Genomic DNA, 22,356 nt, shown 5'->3' on the forward strand with positions numbered 1-22,356 from the left:
CAGTAATAGGAAGAACACCTAATCCAATCTTGGCATGTTCTAATACCTTCAAAGAATTTATCTGAACTCTGCCAATAAGTACTGTAGAGTTTAGGTACCATATTCTCTAAGGACTATTTCACTTTTTCTAGATATGTCTAGTAAGTGTACCCGTGGAAATCAGAATTGAGGCAACTATTTAATGCTTTTAGTATAAGGAAATGGAATAATTAGCCTTTAGTAAACCACAACTTCCACATGGACTGTATTAACCAAGGAACTGTATGGATAGTCAGTGAATGTATACATAACTCCATCCTTTCATTTAAAAGTGTTATTACTATTTAAAATATCCTACCTAGGGGCTCCTGGGTGGCTCAGTTCGTTGGGCATCCAACTTCAGCTCAGGTCATGATCTCGTGGTTTGTGAGTTCGAGTCCCGTGTCGGGCTCTGTGCTAACAGCTCAGAGCCTGGAGCCTGCTTCAGATTCTGTGTCTCCCTCTCTCTGTGTCCCTCCCCCATTCATGCTCTTTCTCTCTCTCTCTCTCTCTCTCAAAAATAAACATTTAACAAATTCAAAACAATAATAAAATATCCTACCTAAAGGTTGCCTTTTGTTGTTTAAAAAAAACCTTTTTTTAGTGTTTTATTTATTCTTGAGAGAGAGAGAGAGAGAGAGAATAAACAGGGGAGGGGCAGAGAGAGGGGGGGGGACACAGAATCCAAAGCAGGCTCTAGGCTCTCAGCACAGAGCCCAACGTGGGGCTCGAACTCACGAACCGTGAGATCATGACCTGAGCCGAAGTTGGACGCTTAACTGACTGAGCCACCCAGGCGCCCTGTCTTTTGTTGTTTTTTTATACGGTTTCTCTCGGCACTTTGAAGCGTGCGGGAGTTTAAACACTTTTTCTTAGTGTTGCCAGGACTTTGATAGTTTCAACTTACATAATTTATTAATTCTTTTGAGTAATTTCTCTCTGGTTAATTTCTTTTCCCATTAACAGAGTCTTAATTAACTCAAAGTTCCTAGCTATCTCCTTACAAGGAAATAGCAATAACTTTCTCAAAGCATATCTCATAATTAGGCGTTAAGTGAACACAGTGAACATATTTAGGGCGTTTTATTTTCTTGTATTTATAGTTTCTTAGGGGTTTGTTTCATTAATCAAACTGCCTACCCAAGAAGATTGTCTTTTTTAGTGTCTTACTGTTGTGTGTTTTTGGTTTTTTTGTTTGTTTCATTTGTTTTGTTTTGCTTCTTCTCTTTTAACAGAATATGACCCTCCAGGATATCTCTACCAAGGGTCAGATATTAATGGACAGATGGTGGAATACACTACTCTGCCTGGCACAAATCGGATAAATGGGAATGTTCATGGAAGCTTCCTAAGTAATGGAGGTCTCAGCAATGGCTGCTCCCATGTTCACCATAAGATCTCTAATGGAGTCAATGGAGTCATGAATGGGAACTTGAATGGAGGGCTTTACGCGGGACACACAAGCTCACTAACCAGGACGCATGTGGATTTTGAACATCCTCGTCACCTAGTAAATGTAAGAGACCTAATTATAAATAAAGCCTCCCTGGGCATCTGGATGGCTCAGTCGGTTAAGCATCTGAGTTTGGCTCAGGTCATGATCTCGCAGTTCGTGTTTCAAGCCCCACGTCAGACTCTGTGCTGACAGCTCAGAGCCTAGAGCCTGCTTCAGATTCTGTTTCTCCCTTTCTCTCTCTGCCCCTCCCCTGCTCGCTCAGTCTCTCTCTCTCTCTCTCAAAAATAAACATTTAAAATTTTTTAAATAAATAAACAAACAAACAGACAAATAAATAAATCCTCCCTGGGCCCCACGGTACCAGGGTGCAATAACATGGTTGGCCTACTTGGCCTTTGTGACCATAGAAACCTTACAGGCTCACTGGACTGGAAATAGTATGTATCAGTGGCAACCCCTTAATCCAGAGTAATCTGTGTAAACTTTCTGTTGTCAGGTGATAGTTATGTTCATCAGTTTGGTTTATATTTTAAAATTCTTTCATGGTGAAAGTGGAATACCAGTAACGAACTTGCCGGAAGTTATTCTTGAGAGCTGGAAATACCACAGGGCATAGATTGGACCTGAGACTTTAAATTTGCTTCATTTAGAGCAAAATCTGAAAACTCGCAGGCCCAGGGGAGTCAGGCAGATCGTGAAACTGCGTGAAGCAAGCTGGGAAAGAGAGCAGTTGGAGGTGGGAGCAATCTGGAGAACACCAGCTGCAGTTCATTCCTGGTGTTGGCACGGACAGAGGGCCTGGGGTTACCGGTTTTCTGATTTTTCCAAAACATCTTGTAAATCCAGGTGAAATGGCGAGAGTTTTTACACGTTGGCAACTAATTCCAATTTTTGAAAGCAGTGCATAGGCCACGTGGAACATGTCTGCAGGCCACCAGATTGTGACTTCTGGCCTATAATGAGTTTCTTTTGTCTCTTGTGCCTGATGTGCGGTAGGGCTGTTACCTGTAAGATTTTTGCCTTTTATAATATTACCATCCTTTAGCCACAAGGAGTGATGGACCTTTAAAAATACTTTATTTCAGGGATAACTTAGTGATCTAGTTTAATTTTTTGAAACGGGACTAGAGTAACTAGCTTATTTTGCATTTATGCTGGTTAAAGAGGTTCTCTACATTAGGAAGTTTGATTTATGATGTCGTTAGGATGTATGTGCATCCACATTATTTTTCAAATAGATAATATGTTTAGTTGATCAAATTAAGCACTCACTGACATTTTTGTCATTGTTCTGATTACAGATAAACTTGCCATAACCCACAATGTGCTAAAATTTGAAGGGAGTTTAGAGGTATTTTTTCACCCTCAACTCAACAAAGACTTATTAAAATATTACATTTGGAGAATAAAACTGTAATATATATTCGTATCTTAAAGCTGGACATCTGCTGGGTTTTCATGTGATCTAGTTTTAATGTGTTGTAGAAAAATACCTCGTTTGTCTGAGTGCATCTCATTATCAAAAGAGAATAATGATTTCATTATTTTGTGGGGAAAGACATGGCTTATATTCAGACTTTCTAAACTTTTTTGGGTCTCCACTCCTAGTCCAAGCTAGTAACATTGTCCAGGAAACTAAAGGAGAGAGCATTAAAGTTTGAATAGCATATGCTGTTTCCATAAGCAGAAAAGAATAAGTCTGATGTTTGGTTTAGGATTCGGACACAGGAGTTTGGGTTTTTCTGAACGGCGAAATTCTGTTTAAATAATAGTTGCTCCTTTAGGTGTACAGTTTTAGAGGCTGACATCTGTGGTTTTCACGTATTAGTTTTCTTACACCTCTTTTCTGGGTGGGAGGAAATAGGGAAATTTTTAAAAATGCTGGTGATCATAAAAATCATTGAATTAACTTTGATGTGTTTAGTGACTCAAATGAGCACATTACCCCGTAGGTGAACTTGATCTTGTGAAGCTTTGGAGCTTATGCTCATGATCTGAATGTGGCAGAGGATATTCTTTCTCTCAATGTTTTCCCAAAAATTCCTGTTGCTAGTTGGATCAGGAATGTGGAGAGACATTTTCAGTACTTTTGGTTTGCTTAGATTCTGGCCGTTGTTATGAGATGAATGGAAATGGAAAGTATTCTGGGAAAAACAATGGCCTGAACTTTCCTTAACCTTGCAGAACTGCCCTGGGTTTGGGTGCAGTGTGACAGCCTCTCCCACCCTTATCAAATTCGGTTCTGCTGTTTTTCGTCTGAAAGCAGAATTTTTACTCTGACCGTAAGCCTGCTTCAGTTCCCAACACCCAGTTTGGAAGAACTCTTGCCATTGTATATGTCAAGCGAGTGTTTTACAATGAGGTATGTGTTAATCTGGGCATTTTTCTTAATTGCCAGGCAGTTTCCGCCAAAAGCAACATCAAAATATTAATCCTCCCCTCCAAGTCATTGCTGGCTGAGAATCTACTCCATCTGGAAAAATATAACATGTTTGAAAACTTAGTGTAGTCAAGTGAACAGACCTAATCGAAATAATTACAGGAAAATGAAGATGGGTTTATCTTGTGACATCATTCAAACAGATTTCCACCCTGTTTCTCCAACTGGCATCACGTAAAATTCTTCCATGACTGCTAGAAAAGTAAAAATGAATAGGAGGTTGTAATGTACAGTGTATTTTGGGCCCAGTAGATTTGAAACCCTGAAGGGGAAGTGACTAAATGTCTCCATTTCTTTGGCTCCTTCCAGTACAAAAAGACTTGGGAAAAACATGGCGATTAGCTTGTAGGGTATAGTCTTAATATTGTACAGAATTCATTGGTGAATATTGGTAACTAACGATCAGCATAACATTTTGCTCAGAGGTTGGTTAAAATATAGTGTATAACTGTTTCTTATTGGGCCGGCTTTTACATTTAAGGCTGTTTGATTATTGGTCTGTGACACCTTCACGCTTTTCTCTTTTTCTTTTTCCCTGCACTTCCTTCCTGACCAGGGTGGTGGGAGGTACACAGCAGTACCTCAGACGGACCCGCTGGAGCGCGTTAGCTGTCGAAATTGTCGGAACAACAATAGGTAAGTGGCTCTGTATTTGCACAGGTTGTTGTGACTATGGTATAGGAAGGACTCTTCTTTTTCTCCCCTTTGGCAAAGGAAGTTCTTGAAATTTTATGTAAGATATAAATCTCAGAATATGGAGACTTAAGTTTAAGGCCATTACTAATTTTTTGGCCCTGCTTTACAGTTTTTACTTTTCTGGGCTTTGGTTATTTAGCTATATGGACAATATTCAAGACGTTATTTCTCACTGAGATGTTATTAAAAGGTTTGATGTTTTGAAATCTTTAAAGTAGAGGCATTCTCTGCATATAGACTTTGTCTTTTCTCATCTGTTTTTTTCCGTCTGTGTCATGAATGAGAGCATGTTTGAATGTTAAACGAAAAACCCTGTGTATATAGTAATGTGTTTTCATAGTAATTTTACTGAAATTTTCTTACCAGATTATTCAGCGCTTCTTAAAATTATTATTCTTAAAACCTCAAGATAATTAAGTAGCAAAATCTCACTTTCTTTTAATTTTCTGAGTTTCAAAAACCTCTTAAGAGGTATATACACTCAGTATTTCAAACAAGATAGAAATATGTAGGGTAACATGTTCATTTAAATTTTGACAAGATTCAGGAAGCTTTCGGGCTACCTCTGTATATAGTAACTCCAAAGGATTGTCAGACTTTTCCTTGTGTTAAAGTTCTGTCTGGCAAAAACCTTAGTTCTTTTTTTTTTTTCCGTAACGATGGTATTGGATTACGTGGTCTCAGAAGCCCATCCCAGGTCTAAAATTCTGCAGTGTAAAAGTTGTGTTATAGTTACTACATAAGATAACTGGAGTATGGACTGGATTTTGGATATTTCATTATTGAAATGGGATGGGACCTATATTTTTCAAATCAACGACAAGGTTAAGAGTTGTGTCTGGGATTTACCAAAACCAGAGCTTGGAAGGAAACGGTCAGGTATAGAACTAACAGTCCATTTCTCAGCATGTGTTTTGAGTTGCAGAGCAAAAGCAACGAAAACTTCCTCGAGATTTTTCTTTATCTTTTACTTAACCCATCTTAGGGTGTGTATGTGAGCAAGAGTCAGCTGCCTATTTTGTGTACGAAGATTTCTTGTTACATTTTTTTCATGTTTATTTTTGAGAGAGAGGGAGAGAGAGTGTAAGTAAGCACACGTGTGTGCTCACACAGCGCATGTGCAAGTGGGGGAGGGGCAGAGAGAGAGAGGGAGAAAGAGAATCCCTAGACAGTGCAGAGCCCAGCAGAGGGCTCAAACTCAACGAACTGTGAGATCATGACCTGAGCCGAAATCCAGAGTCAGACACGTAATCGACTGAGCCACCCAGGAGCCCCTGCTTGTTACATTTTTAAATAAAATCTATATGACCCAGCTAAATTTTAAGATGTTTTATAACACTGAAGCCTCATTTTTTGTCCTGAACTGGCTTTAGGCTTTATCACAATTTGTTAGGAACATGCTAAAGATGCTTCATACACCTGGTAAGTAATCTAATAGATTTAATGAAAACGAATGGTATTGCCTGAAAATGTAATGTATTGTCCTTTGTGTTTCTCTTCAGCAGGTCTCAGTTCAACTGTAGGCATCAGAGTAATGTTGTAAGAGAACCTCTGGTCTAAGAATAAGTAGACAGAGGCTTTCCCACTGCCCAAATCTATGATCTTGGGAAAGTTATATAATCTCTCTATAGCTATGTCCTTGGCTGAAAAATGAAAAATTGTCCTAGGAAATGTAAGATCAGCCCAGCATACTCTGATTATAGATTTTGGTAATTTGCTGCTAATCATGTCTTTATGGTGATGTTATCATCCTGGTACCAACATGCATCCCATTTATATGAATATGACCAGTATCTACTGTCTTGCACTCACTCATAGCCATTTTTATGTGTGTGTGAGTGAGTGTATGTGTATAGTATTGGGGGTTTTGTTATACATGTTTGGTTTTTTTTTTCCCTTTAAGACAGTGGACAGTTAATAGTTCTATTAACTTTTCAAGTTGATAACTTCTTGAATTTCATGTCGGGGGTTTGCCTTTTACCTGGGAATATGGATACATTCTTTTTAGCCTGAGAAAACCAGCTTCTGTTTCACCCCAGCTTAAATTTACTTCTTCCTACGTAAGAGTCTACCTGTTCAGGGCAAATCTTGGCTTGTCTGCATTGCCTTCAAGGTTAGCCAAATGTCTCACCTGGCTCCCAGGAGCCATTATGTGATTTTGATACTTAATGATTGGCCAGATAAGTATCAGTAAGTACCTACCTTCAACTCTGGAAAATTGGAATCATTAAATGTAAAGCTTCTCTTTTCACTTTGAAACTGAAAAGAGACATCTTTTCTCAAGATCCCCCAAGATGGCAAAGTTTGTAATAAGCTTCTGATGCTGAGACGTAGATGATACATGATTTACTCCCCCAAATATGCACAATTTTAGTTAATTTACACCTTTAGGATATTGACATTACTAAGAATACATTTGCATTTCCTAACACCAGTTGAACTAGTGTGTATGCAAAACGAGGCAAAATTTCAGTTCAGTTATATGAACATTTATCTGAGGGTGGATACAGGCATACCTCATTTTGTTGTGCTTTATTTCATTGCACTCTTCAGATACTGTGTTTTGTCCAAGTTAAAGTTTTGTGGTAACCCTACATCAGGCATGTCCCTCAGTGCCCATTTTCCAACGGCATTTGCTTACTTCGCGACTCTGTCACATTTTGGTAATTCTCACAATATTTCACGCTTTTTCATTATTATAATTCTTATAATATTATAAGTCTTATAATATCATATCATAGTTCTCTTTCATTATTATAGTTTCATTGTTATAGTGATCTGATCAGTGATTATGACTCACTGAAAGCTCAGATGATGGTTAAAGTTTTTAGCAATAACATATTTTTTTAATTAAGCTGTGCATATATATTTCTGTAGGCATAATGCTATTGCACACTTTATAGTATAGTGTCAACAGAACTTTTATATGCACTGGGAAACCAACAGATTCATTTGACTTGCTCCATTGTGACATTTGCTTTATTGCCGTCGTCTGGAACCAAACCTCATTATCGCAAAGGTATGCCAATAGTGCAGTTCAGTGATTATCACACTTCAGCATATACGTTAGAATCACTTGGAGCACTGTGAAAACACAAATGAGGAGGCTCTACCCTTAGAGTTGGTGATTCAGTAGCTAGAGAGTGGGGCCTGAGAATTTGCATTCCTCATGAATCCCTACTGGGACAGATGCTACTGGTCCTGGGACCGTGCTTTAAGAACCACTGGAGAATCTGGCTGGTGAAGTCCAAGTAGAGGGTAGCAGGATATAAAATGGAAAAGTGGATTGAATTTATATCTTGAATGACCCTGAATGTCACAGTGTAGGAGTTTACTTAAGAAACATTTATTGAGTGCCTACCATGTACTGGGTACTGGCCCGCGTCCTACCTCTGGAGAGCCCACGGTCTGATCATAGTGATTTACAACAGAGCTCGAAATATAGTGAGCAGGGTTTGAAGAAGCATGTTGAATCTCGTAGTTCTACATTTAAGGAATGGAAAAAGTCCCTGTTGTTTCAGTAATAACAGTGCAGGAGGGATAGGAGATTTTTATGTTAATCAGAAGTGGGGGACATTGGCCGCCTGGGTGGCTCAGTCAGTTAAGCATCCGACTTTGGCTGAAGTCATGATCTCATGGTTTGTGAGTTCAAGCCCCACAGCAGGTAAGCTCGGGCCCCACTTCGGGCTCCACACTTTCTCCCTGTCTCTCTCTGCCTTTCATGGGATTCTGTCTCTCTCTCTCTTTCTCTCTGCCCCTCACTCACTTGAGTGCTCTCTCTCTCTCAAAAAGAAATAAATTAATTAATTAAGACACACACAAAGAAGTGGGGGATATTGGTTAAATGTTGAAAATCAATGGGCTAGTCGCATCATAATTATCTCTGAAAGGTTTTTGAGAAGGGGAGCAGTGTATTCAAGAGATGCGTTTAGGCTATGATTAGTGGTTGCAGTACACAGGTGGGATTGCAGGGAGGAGACCAGTTTGTTTCCATAACGAAGATTTGGCTTTCATGTAAGGAGTGAAGGTAGAAAGGAAGAGATGAGGAAGGTTCTAGAGTGGGAATCTTTAGGACTTGACCACTGACTGATACGGATCTAGAAAAAAAGGAAGATGCATAATGAAGAGAAAGTTTCCAGCGTGGATGGCATGGTAATTGCCACAGTAATAGTCATAGAAATAAGGAACTTAAATAAAGTGACATTGAGAAAAGGTGATGGATTTGGTTTTGGGCATTTAGAGTTCCAAGTTCCAGCTGGATATCTAAGCCAAGATGACAAATGAAAATGTTGACGTTGGGTTCAGGGGGTAGATCAGGGCTGTGCTACGTATCTAAGAGTCATTTGCATCAAAGTGATAGAACTTAGGGCGCCTGGATGGCTCGGTTAAGCTTCCAACTTTGCCTCAGGTCATGATCTCATGGTTCGTGAGTTTGAGCCCTGCATTGGGTTCTGTGCTGACAGCTCAGAGCCTGGAGCCTGCTTCGGATTCTGTGTCTCCCTCTCTCTCTGCCCACCCCCTCCCCATTCATTCATTCTCTCTCTCTCTCTCTCTCTCTCTCTCTCATAATAAACATTAAAGAATTTTTTGAAAAGTGATAAAACTTAAATATGGATGGGATCACCAAGGGAGACGGTAGCTTTGGCTAATTGATTATTTTTATATTTTTAATTATTTAAGGTACCGTTGTTGCCTTATTTCCTAGGCATTTAAAGTGATTAGACATCCTTTTTATAAGACTTTCTTCTCTCTTTCATTATTTTTGCTTATAGCCTTGAAATGTCTTCAAGGAGCTGATGAAAGGGATGTGATAAAATAAGGAGAGTGAAAGGAAAAAGCAGTTATTCATTCATTCAGCAAACATTTGTTGAAGGTCTGTAGTGGGCCAAACACCAAGCTAGGTCCTGGGGGATATGTCGTGAGCACACCAGGCATTGTCCTTGCCTTCACTGAGCTTACAGTTTGATGGGGAGACATACCTTTCCCAAAATGATATAAATGAAACATAAAAATGACCATGCACTCAAAACTGCATGCTTTAAAGGAAAAGTGAAGAATGGCTTTGAAAGGACTGATCTCCCTAAGCGAGTGACATTTTGCTCTAAAGCTCTGAAGAATTTGTAAAACTAGGGAAAAGAGAAGGGGATAGGTTTAAAACTTTCCAGGCAAACAAGAGGTACCATTTATGCAGGGCCACAAAGCAGAATGCTAGGATCCTTACCAAGCTTCAGGAAGATTAACGTGGCAGGAACCTGGCAAGCAAAGGGGTTAGAGGTCAAAGGTAAGTGAAAGCAGGTCATAAGAGCCATGGCGAGTCAGTGAGAGATTTTAAGTAGGACAGCCTTGTGCTAGAACATTCTGGATGGAGTTTGGAGAATAAATTGGAGGGGGCAAAAGAGGATACAAGGGACCAGTTAAATGGCTATTGCAGTAGCCCAGATGAGAAGCAGTGCCCTTGGATGGTTGCAGTAGATATGGAGAGAAGTAGATGAGTTTGAGAGATTTAGGAGGTGCCAATTAAAAAAATTAGACACCCGGGGCCCCTGGATGGCTCAGTTGGTTAAGCGTCCGACTTTGGCTCAGGTCATGATTTTGCAGTTCGTGTGTTGGAGCCCCGCGCCAGCCTTTGTGCTGACAGCTCAGAGCCTGGAGCCTGCTTCGGATTCTGTGTCTCCCTCTCTCTCTGCCCCTCCCCTGCTTGTGCTCGCTCTCTCTCTCTCTCTCTCTCTCTCAAAAATAAACATTAAAAAAAATTTTTTTAAGACACCAGTGATCAGTTGAGGGAAGAGGCAGGCAGGGGGGTATCTAGGTAAGTGGTGCAACCTACTAAGTAGGAATCACTGCAGGAGATGAGGAGAAACGGTTTACCCCTTAGCACACCCTTGGGAGTCATCCTTTTAGACTCCTTTTCAAACTCTCCTTTACCCAGGGTGGCTCTCGTATCCCACAGATGCCTAATGGATGAAGTCTTGTGTGGGACCTGTCCCTGGTGGAATCTTACCTGTGCGGTGTCCTGCCGTGCTTTCTTGGGTTTAAACTTAAACACGTTTTGTAGAGTGGGCACTTAAGAAACAAATCAGTGCCAGCCTTAGACCCCTTTTACCATCCGTCTGTTTTGGTCATAACTATCTGGAGAGAAAACGTTGCCTTTATTGTCTAAATTGGAGTACTGATGTGAAAATTTGAGAACAGGTAAGAGGGGAATGTGCACTCCAGCAGTCTGTAGAGTTTTATTTGATGTGCTAGTGCTTTTGTGGCATGTTGTAAATGACTGCCTGCTTCATCATGTTCAGCTAATTTGAACCCTTTTCGGGTTTTAAGAGCGATATGTAATAGCTCACGATGGACAGCTAGAAAGAAGCGTATTTAATGCACCTTTGTGGGGAGCCAATCCCCTGCACTGAAGACTTAATTGAGAAATCCTTGTGCATTTCAAGAATGTAACAGATTTTAGTCAAATAAATCAAAAGCTTTCTGTCTTTCCCCTTCTCTTCTCAATTTAAAAGGCAGTGGAGCAGTTCTGGATATGTAATCAAATGGGGTTTGTCAGTTGCTTGGCTAGTTTAATGGGAAAGGATTGAGGTTAAATCCTGCCTGTTTGTCATCAGTCTTGATAATGTGTAGAAAAAGAGTAGAGAGGACACTGATGGAATTCACAGATGAATGAATTGAGAGGTCCCATCAGGAAAAAACAAGAAATTAAGGGTCCTAGAGAGATTAGAAGTGGGCAGGAAGTAGCCAAGTAAAAACCAGCTTGGAGAAATGTATATAATCCACCTGGGAAGAAAAAGTGCAAGCTATACGTGGCTGATGGTCAAAGGAGAAATAACTTGACTGGGACTGGTGCCTTAGGAAGCACAGATCGTATGAATGATCTCCAAGCTCTTGCATGAGGACAACCTTGAAAGACTGTGTGTTGTTGGGGCGCCTGGGTGGCTCAGTCGGTCAAGCGTCTGACTTCAGCTCAGGTCACGATATCGCGGTCCGTGAGTTCGAGCCCCGCGTCGGGCTCTGGGCTGATGGCTCAGAGCCTGGAGCCTGCTTCGGATTCTGTGTCTCCCTCTCTCTCTGCCCCTCCCCCGTTCATGCTCTGTCTCTCTCTGTCTCAAAAATAAATTAAAAAAACGTTAAAAAAAATTTAAAAAAGAAAGTCTGTGTGTTGCTGAGCTTGGGGACACTTTTTAACCAGTTTGGAACCTTTCACTGATAATCAGATAGACGCAGATAAAAATAATGTGTCAAGATGAGTATGCAAACATTGCATTATAGCACTAGCTCTTTCTGGCCTACGATTAGAGCTACCCAGCTGGTTTGTGAAGTATGAAAGTGACTGCTTGTTGAGGACGTCTAAATTCTTTGCTCCAGGAAGTGAATTTGTTATGACTCCATCTATCTATTGCTGATCATGTAGCTACTTCAGAACTAGCCATAAAAACCAAAGGCAGCAAACACATAAAACCTAAGGTTTGGTTTCTCTTCCATCTGTGGTAATCTGCCCAATTCCCTAAGAAAAAAAAATTCAGAACATTGTGTCTAGTTTTTTTTTTTGTTGTTATTTAAAATTTTTTATTATTGAAGTATAGTTGACATACAATGTTACATTAGTTTTACATGTACAAGATAGTGATTCAATAATTAATACATTATGTAATGCTCACAACAGTGTCACCATCTGTCACTGGATGTTATTATATTATTATTATTATATTATTATTGACTATCACTGGCTGTTATTATATATTATGTTAATATATTATTATTGGCTGTACTTTTCATCCCCTTGACCTATTTTATTTATTTATTTATTTATTTATTTAAATTTTATTTTTTAAAATTTACATCCAAAGTAGTAGTTAGCATATAGTGCAATAATGATTTCAGGAGAAGGTTCCTTAGTGCCCCTTATCCATTTAGCCCATCCCCCCTCCCACAACCTCTCCCATAACCCTCAGTTCTCCATATTTATGAGTCTCATCTGTTTTGTCCCCCTCCCTGTTTTTTTATATTATTTTTGTTTCCCTTCCCTTATGAGTCTCATCTGTTTTGTCTCTTAAAGTCCTCATATGAGAGAAGTCATATGATTTTTGTCTTTCTCTGACTGACTCATTTCACTTAGCACCATACCCTCCAGTTCCATCCACATAGTTGCAAATGGCAAGATTTCATTCTTTCTGATTCCCGAGTAATACTCCATTGTATATATATTCCACATCTTCTTTATCCATCCGTCCATCGATGGACATTTGGGCTCTTTCCATCCTTTGGCTATTGTGGATAGTGCTGCTATAAACATGGGGGTGCATATGTCCCTTCAAACCAGCACACCTGTATCCCGTGGATAAATGCCTAGTAGTGCAATTGCTGGGTCGTAGGGTAGTTCTATGTTTAGTTTTTTGAGGAACCTCTATGCTGTTTTCCAGAGTGGCTGCACCAGCTTGCATTCCCACATTGTGTCCAGTTTTTAAAATTGATCAGTACCATCCTTCTGAGGAAGTTCTATATTTCCTACTTATAATATGGAGAACAGTGGCCTGTCGTCCGGGAGTCAGGTGGTTAGGATAGTGTTTTTGGTCTTTTATTTGTAAGACAATGTGTGTGTGAGCTTGCCATGTTCAGTAATTTACTCAGTCGTTTATTGTCATCTATTTTGTGACAGTCACAGTAAAGTAATTCCCAAAGGGCAACTCCCACTCCGACACTGGGGTCGTTGCATCCAACAAAGAATGTACAATGAGAGTGGAGGACAGCCGTGGCCCTGGAGGAATGTCGTCAGGCTTCTGTTGCATAGTAACTGATGAGCCTCCAAAAATAAGGGCTGGGTCAGCAATGTGACAGAGACACTGAGGCAAGAGGAAACAGAAGTAAGCTGAGTATTTACTTTAAGTTTATTTATTTATTTTGAGAGGGAGAGAGCCTGTGTGCAGGGGAGGGGCAGACGGAGGGGGAAAGCGAGAATCCCAAGCGGCCTCTGTGTTTTTACCATGGAGTCTGACTCAAGGTGCAGACTCATGAACTGGAGATCATGACCTAAAGCCGGAGTCAAGAGTCAGATGCTTAACCGACGGAGCCACCCAGGCACCCAGTAAGCTGAGTATTAACACAAACCACCACCAAGATGTGAGTGTTTCAGAAGTTTCAAGAACATACTCACGAAAATGAGTATCACACATCCAAGAGATCCATGGATAGTCAGTCTTTGCCCTTCAGGGATCATCAAAAGAGGAAACTTAAGGGGCGCCTGGGTGGCTCAGTCGGTTGGGTGGCCGACTGCGGCTCAGGTCACGATCTCGCAGTCTGTGGGTTTGAGCCCCGCGTCAGGCTCTATGCTAACAGCTCGGAGCCTGGAGCCTGCTTCCAATTCTGTGCCTGCCTCTCTCTCTGCCCCTTCCCTGCTTGGTCTCTGTCTCTGTCTCTGTCTCTGTCTCTCTCAAAAAAAAAATAAACATTAAAAAAAAATTTAGAAAAAAAAAGAGGAAACTTAATGCAAAATTTATACAATTACCTGATCAGAGCCATTCTGTACATAATCAGTCACACTTAACAAATATTTAACTGTGTAAACAGAAATGGGCCACTTCTCTAGAAAATATTTCAGAGGTCCCATATAGTTTTTTGGAATGTCCAAAATATATTTAGTCAAATACTAAACAACATACTCGTCGAAGCACAGTCCTGTGCCACTGTTCCAATCTTCTATTTCCTAGTGTGTGCTATCCAGATTGTTGGTTAAAGACTATTTCATTACTTTTATGACACCGTAACTGTCCTTTTTCTATCTTACCAATTTGCCAGGTCTTTCCTGTTAACCGAAAGAGATCTTAGTAAACTAACAGGCCCCAGACCACCTGAATTAATTTTAGCACACATTTTTGTACGTGGCAAGATGCCCAGGGCTCTATTTACCCAGTGTTTTTACATTGAAAATTAAGCAAAGTAGTTTCATTGAGTCAGAGACAGCTCAGTGAAAACTTTCACTCTACCTTAAGCCAATAATAACTGCAATTGAAGGATTATTTGAGAAGCCTAAGGTAGTGAAATTACAAACTCTTTGTGCCTGTATAAACTGTAAAATGTGCATTGTAAGAGCAGCTTGATAAATGTCCTATATTTGTAGACATACTCATTTGACATGTTCTCTCATTCACTGCCTATAGATTTGGGTCTTTGAAGTTTACATGTATATACATAACTATTTTTGTGATTACCCGATTGCTTTAGCGATTTTAATTCAAGTGTTAATCAGCAAAAGTGTTTCCACATGTTATCTTCTTAATTCTATTCAGAACAGGTATTATAGTCCTTTTTCATTTATTCATTTATTTTTTATTTATTTAATTTATTTTTATTTTCTGAGAGAGAGAGAGGGTGCAAGTAAGCAAGGAGCAGAGAGGGAATCCCAGGAGGGACAGAGGGAAAAAGGGAGAAAGAGAGGAAGGCATAGAATGAGAGAAGCGGGGTTCACCTGAAGTGGGGCTGGTGCTCACCTGACATGGGACTTGAACTCACAAACCATGAGATGATGACCTGAGCCAAAGTTAGAGGGATTAATGACTGAGCCACCCATTTGCCCCTATGATATTCTTTTTTCATATACTTTGTCATCTATGCTTGTGTCTTAGCACATAACCCCCAAGTTAAAGCCATTTTTATGTTGATACATGTAGATACCTGGAACAGAAAAATGATTTCCATGTAGTTATCCAGATGATAAATTCCTGGGGTGCTTGGGTGGCTCAGTCGGTTAAGCGTCCGACTTAGGCTCGGGTCATGATCTCATGGTTTGTGAGTTCGAGCCCGGCATCAGGCTCTCCTCTGTCAACACGGAGCCTGGAGCCTGCTTTAGATCTTCTGTCCCCTTCTCTCTCTGCCCCTCCCACACTCACGCTCTGTCAAAAATAAACATTGAAAAAAAAAAAAAGGTTAATTCCTGATGATTAGGGGTTAGGATTTGGTGTACTAGAAAATTTTATCAGTGTGGTTTAGCATGTTGAAAAGTGGGTAATCTAACGCAATATGATCAACGTCAACACTGTTCTGTTGAGAGTCACAATTCAGAACAAAGTAAACTGCTGTCCTCTTCTGTTTCACTTATTTGAAAAATAGATACCAAAGAATAGGGAACGGTTAAATTGTACTTTTTTTTCTTGCTAAATATACGTCACTTCTTGTAAAACAGCTGCATATTTCATCTATGTGTTTTCTCCGGCACAGAAAAGCAGGTTATCATCCGTCACAGTTGGCCATGGCCCCTCTGTCTTGGCCATCCCCTTAGTCCTGCCCCACCCATGTAGTTCACCTCCACTGCCTCCCAGCAAATCGCCCTTGCACTTCATCAAAAAAGCTCATCCTTTGGGGCACCTGGGTCACTCAGTCGGTTGAGCAGCTGACTCTTGATCTCAGCTCAGGTCTTGATCTCAGGGTCATGAGATCAAGCCTCGTGTGGGGGTCCTCGCTGGGCATGGAGCCAAACAAACAAACAAACAAACATGTCATCCTTTGCTTTAAATTGAAGAAGTGAGCAGAAAAAAAGAAACTAAAAGGAAAGCAACAGAAGAATTTAAGGCCTCTGACTATCTGGTGAGTCTTCATTATTTTGTGTTAACATTATTTTACGTTAACATTAATTCCTCTTAGAGCTACCTCAACAAATTATTAATTTATACTATTTTGTTTTTAGGGAGGTGCCCTGGTTTTTCTAATTCTGGCAAGTATTTTTTTTTTTTTTTTTAACTACAGTTTAACTTTGCTTTTTTTAAGTGAAAACTTCTTTCTGCCCTGATGATACTTTGTGGTCTTTTAGGTTTCTAGGACCTCTGTGTTACTTCCAGATTCTTGCAGACACATGGGGCCTCAAGCCAGAAGCTTATTAGTTAGTTTGTTTTACAACATCACCATAGGGGGTTGTTTTTAAGGGTCTGCCTATGCTGTGTGTCTCACTGTTTTAAGAGGTTACTCTAACACTGAGACAGTTATCTCCTGTCCTCAAGGAGATTGAAGTTTAAGTCAGATATCTTTGGAACCAGCAGATGAGAGAAAACCCAGACAACAGAGCCAGTATGGAACAAGGACAGACGTAACTGCTATTGTCCTACAAAAAATCCTAAGGTGTAAGTATATCCATTCATTCTCGCTAAAGTGGACATGTCTTATCTTAGTGCTGAGCATGGTCTGTTAAAAGATGTTTTCCAGTTAGTTTAATCGTTGCCCGCCCCCTCTGATGATGAATTTACTTACTTGAGAAAAAGGATATAAAAAATGGCTGATGTTTTAATGTTTATTATTTATTAGTTCAACATTTTTGAGGTCCTACTAATGTGCCACAAACTATGTGCTTGGTGCTAGACATTATGACTTTAATCGGAGTCCCGTATACATCAGTACTTTGACCACTTCTTAGGCAATAAAACACTTTAGACCATTTTCACTCATTTCCTTCTTCAGGGTTTTGTGTTATTTTTGTCACGTTTTCATTCTACAGATACATAAAATTCTCTAAGACATTACAGCTACTGTTTTTTGAAGTCAGTATTTATTCAGAATTCCTGACACTACATTTTTTTGTTACTGTTCGTTCTTTTCAGTATTTCCTTTCTTCTCTGTGCTGGTAGTCATTTCCTTCAACTTGGAAAAACTCCCTTTGGGATTTCTTATAATACAGGTCTGAGGGTGACAGATTGTCCCAGCGTTTTGGTCTGAAAATGTCTTCAGTTCATCTTCCTTTCTGACGGATCCTTTCTACTGTTTATTGAACTCTAGGCTGGCAGTTACTTTCTTTTTGTACTTGTACGATGTTGCATTATGGCTTCTGTCGTTTCCGGTGAAGAATCATCTGTGCAACTGTCATTGTTCCCTTCCAAAGTAATAATGTCTGTTTCTTTTGACCGCTTTTATGATTTGCAAATTGTATTTTGCCTTCGGCAGTTTAATTATTCGCATTAAACTCTGTGGTTAATTATTCACATTCGAAAGTGTGAATATGTATTCTGCTTGGGGTTCATAGGACTTCTTGAATCTGCGGCTTGGGCTTTCGTCAGTTTTAGCAAATTCTTAGCCCTCTGTCTCCAGATATGGCTCTGTCTTGTTCTCTTTTCACGATGCTTCATATGTCTTTAAAACTTCTCTCTATATTTCCCATCCTTTTGTCTCTGCCCTTCAGTCTGAATAGTATGCAGTGCCTGCTTCTAATTATTACTAGACTCTAAGCGTCTATTAAAACTCTTCATCTTGTCATCTTTTTTCTTAAATATATGCATCCAAGTCTTTTAAAGTCTTTGTCTCCTAATTCAGTATCTGCATCACTTATTTTTCTCTCGTTCTTTTCTCTTGATATGCCTGATAATTTTTAATTGAATTCTGGGCACTGCGTATGAAAACTCACAGAGGCTCTGGAAGAAGTTTTCTTCTTCCAGACGGGACTGCTTTTGGCAGGCAGTTTGGCAAGGGGCAGATTGCTTTAACCCGATCAGGGACTGAGCTGATTATTTACTGCTGAGTTTCAACGTCTGTAAAAGTGTTGTCTGTTTCTGCTTCACCGTTATTTTTACAGCATAAGCCTTCAAGGGTCCTAATTAAAAAGTCTTTTCTCTTTGGGAGGCTCTGAACTCCAATTTCTGTTTTCTCAGCCCCATGAAAGTGCCAGGAGTCCTGCTTAGCTTCTTAGCTTTGTAGCCAGCACTTTCTGCTTCATGCCTCAGCCTTTTCTTTTTGCACTGAATTGGGGAAATGCCTCAAGAGGAAAAGGGGATGCTGAAACTCGGGTTCACATTTACCTTCTCTCTGAAATCTCAGCCGCTCAGGTGCTTGCTTGGGTAGTAGCCCTCTGATGACTTCAACAGATTTAAAATAAAAATTTCTTGGGGTGCCTGGGTGGCTCAGTCAGTTAAGCATCCGACTGCCACTCAGGTCATGATCTCGCCGTCCATGAGTTTGAGCCCCATATTGGGCTCTGTGCTGACAGCTCAGAGCCTGGAGCCTGCTTCAGATTCAGATCTACCTTATTGATTTCTCCCTCTCTCTCTGCCCCTTTCGCATGTGCATGCGCGTGCTCTCTCTCTCTCTTTCTCTCAAAAATAAATAAACATTAAAAAAGTTTTAAAATAAAAATTTCTCCATCCTTTGTAGTTGTCCTTGGCAGGAGAATTGTTCTGATACAAACTAATCAGTCATAGCCAGAAACCAGCAGTTTAATTTTTTAAAAGTTATTTCCAACAAATCATGGAAACCATGTAGATTCCCCCAACTAGAGATATTTCCAATTTGGGGAAACCAGAATCCTTCTTACTTTCTAATTCTGTAATTGTGACCTAATATAATTTCTTCGATTATAAAACAATTGGGTCTGAACCAGTAGGAAAGAATAGACACTAGTCTCTGGCTGGGCACATGGGACGTGCCCTGTTCTCATCAAGCACACATCTATTACCGTCTCACAGACAGTGTCTTTTACGTCTTCCTGTGTAACTTACTGCATCACGCTGGAACCGTTTGTTTGCTTGTCCCATCTCTGCTTGACTGGAAGCTGGGAATCTGCCTTATTTACCTTTATATTTTCAGTCTCTTACCACAGTGTCTGACATTTAGAAGGTGTTCAGCAAATGCTTTTAGAATAAAGGGTTCTTCTAGGTAAGGTTATTTATATAAATGGAGAATACCCGTTAAATTTTCATTAGTAGTATTTGAATTCAGAAAGGCTATTTTTGTCTGTGTTTTGGTTTTGCCTCTGACCATGCCCCACATTTTGGGTGAATACCCTACTTAACAGTCTGTATTCGATTTGACGAATTGAATATGTTCAGAGGGATTCTCAGGTTCCCTGGGTATTGGGACAGAGGAAGAGACCTGACAAAATCCAAGAAGGAAAGAGGGCGATGACATGGACATTATTAAATGGCTGTCAGGAGATTAGTGCTCACTTTTAGCAGCATCCCAGAAAAGTTTTTAAAATTCAGAGTTGAATAAAATGTAGAACGGGACAAATAAGGAATGCCATACTCTCCTGGAGTCATGATCTGTCTAGTCCAGTGCTCTGATTCTGCCTCCAGCAAACTTTCTTCTTACTAGTGCTTCCTTCATTTTTTATTGGCTTAAGACATGCATGGGAACACTTAGGTTTTATTTGAATCAGGTATGTATTTCTTGCTATATATTATTAAAACTTAAAATAGAGTCCTATTTGATAATCCTGTACTCAAACTGTTCTGTACAAATGAATACCTCACATACTTGGCTTTCCATTCCAGGTGACTAGTATCCAGATTCCACTAAATTTATAGTAAGTATACTTCTCTATTTGAAATTAATGTTGGACTTACTTAAATGAAGGATCTGGTTAACTGACAGATATCTTCCTGTCTTGCAGGTTCAGATCTTTCTTCCTGCTTAGCAGTTAGTATTTCCAATAACCTGAACCAACAGAGATGCTCGTAACAGTTGCATGGACTTCTTTTACTCATTTGCATATGCCCCAGAAATGTACCATCCCATGGTAAAAAAGTGGAAATCCAAAAGATTCTTATTTTTATTCCCCAACATCGCCTAGCTCCATCACACTGCTGGTCAGTTCTGTGTGTTTCCTACCTAACATGCCCAAATCAAAGCCGAATGAAATGTCTTCCTAAGACTTTTCTTACAATTATTGAAATAAAAAATATATTTCTGTTATTCCAGTTTCTGTTTATGATGGAATAGCTTGATCATCTATAGGTAATAATAGTGATGAAATCTGGACAGTTTGAAATTATTGGAGAATAGCCTGAAGCAGGCAGGAACTGAATAAATCTAAACTTGAAAGACAATGGCTGACATTTATTTGTGAATTTTTGCCGGAGGGCATTCTCCAGTCTTGGGTCAGGGACCCAAACAGAGGTGTCAGAGGATAGAGTTCAAGACCAATAGAAAACCAGCAAAAATTAAAAAAAAATTAAAAAAATAAAGGAAAATGTGATACTTAAAGGAAAAAAGACAACAGAAACAGACCTTGAGGTGACACAGATGTCACAATGAGCAGACAGTGACTTTTGAGGCAGCTGTTATAAATAGGTTCAAGCACCTAAAGGAGGATAAAAACATTGAATTCACACTTGAGGAATTGCAGCAGAGAAATAGAAACTATAGAAAAGACCACAAGGAAATTCCAAAGCTGAAAAGTACAATTAACAGGAATGGAAAATTTACTGAATGGCGTTAACAGCAGACTGGAAATGACAGAAGACAGAATCTGTGAACTAGAAGATCAATAGAAATGATATAATCTGAAGAACCGAAAGAAAAAAAGAAAACGCGTATCTTAGGTGAGGGCAGGAATAAAAGTAAGTCAGGATTGAAGTGAATGCTCCTTGTTAATAAATTCTAGCAATCAGTTCTTCAAGGAAAAAAATTTAAAAATATACAAAACCTGGATTTCGAACATCTGATCCTTGTAGTGTCCCCCGCCCTGCAAGGGGGAAGAGGGAACATATTACCTGACTTCAAAGCCGTGTGTTTTTGTTGGCTTTCATAAGATTCGTCCTCTCACGTGGCCATAGGTTTCTTAGCTTTCTGTTCTCTTCTTCCTCTCTGTTCTCTTCCATTCCTTCCAGTGGCTAATGGCCTTTTTCTTCTGTGTGCTGTATTCAGGAACCAGTTAATTATGAAATGGAAGACAACTTCTGACAGAGGACCAAGGCAAAGGAAGCCTGTGAGATTGGTCATCCTATATGGCTTTATTCTTAAGTGGTGCAGTCTCCTGCTGTATTCCACTTTAACTGCAATTTCTGAGTTCTTGATCTTGCAAATCAGCGTGAATCATTGCATTATTTGTAAGCACTGATCTTTCTTAATGAAAGTCTGTGATTACAAAACACCAAATGGTATTTCAGAGTAAGTGTATTTTAACAATTGATCCCTGAAGGCACAATTCTGTTTCTTTTGGTTGTATTTTGTAGGTGTTTCACCAAAACCAGCAGCACTTTCAGCAGCAGCCCCCTTCCTGTGGTCCCAGTGGTAGCACCTTATCCTCACGATGGCTTGGAAATGAAGCCCCTCAGTCACATGAAGGTGCCCGTATGTCTGGCTTCCACAGCCCCCGACTGTAGCCAGTCACCTGAGGAGAGCTTCAAAGATGACACGGCACCAAGACCTGCTCAGCATACTTGCTGTCAGGATGATAGAAATGACATCGACATTGAGTGCACAGAAGATACAGCAGAGTTCAGCAGAGGTACCGGGAGCCATTAGCAATCTCAAGTTTCATGTGCAAATACTATTCACGTAATCTAAAACAATTTTCCCCTCATATGGTTGTTTTTAGAATGCACAGAATAAGCTGTTCCCAGATCTGTCTTCTATAGTTTACAAAAATACAAGAGTTCACATAAGTCATTTGCAAGAAGAATGGAAATGGGGGGAAAGGGATCGTTTCTGCGTCTTTCCATTTTTGTGAAAATTGGAGTGCTCTAACCCACTGGTGTGTGTTGGGGGGAAAATCCCATCATAATTTCAGAGTACATAACGGGCTCACTCCTTTTCTCACACGTGTAAAATATAGTTACAGCAATTTCTCTGTCTAGTTAGACAACATATTATCTGGTAGCAGAATTGTGTATGTTAATTTAATGCATTTCCCCATACATTTCCCAGGGTATAGTCAGAAACCATTCTATCCCTACTAGAAAAATAAAAGGTTCTTAGTAATGCCATTGATCCAGTCATATTTGATAGCTTAGGGACAGAATCACTGTGTGTGAAGATGCTTTTAATAATTCCAAAC

The 22,356-nt window shown here is 39.9% G+C and overlaps 1 protein-coding gene across 4 annotated transcripts in view; it reads left to right on the forward strand.

The window, feature by feature from the left end:
* CDON (cell adhesion associated, oncogene regulated) overlaps positions 1–22,356 on the forward strand; it is a 105,329-nt gene that overhangs the window by 77,908 nt on the left and 5,065 nt on the right. For all 4 annotated transcript variants that reach the window (XM_060605167.3, XM_060605164.3, XM_060605165.3 and 1 more), the window contains exons 17-19: positions 1,254–1,534; positions 4,471–4,550; positions 21,533–21,807. In XM_060605167.3, the coding sequence (XP_060461150.3) occupies positions 1,254–1,534; positions 4,471–4,550; positions 21,533–21,807 (636 nt within the window). The remainder of the gene's footprint in view (positions 1–1,253; positions 1,535–4,470; positions 4,551–21,532; positions 21,808–22,356) is intronic.

This window comes from Panthera onca, chromosome D1 (assembly GCF_046562875.1).
Source record: "Panthera onca isolate mPanOnc1 chromosome D1, mPanOnc1 haplotype 2, whole genome shotgun sequence".
Taxonomy (NCBI): Eukaryota; Metazoa; Chordata; class Mammalia; order Carnivora; family Felidae; genus Panthera; species Panthera onca.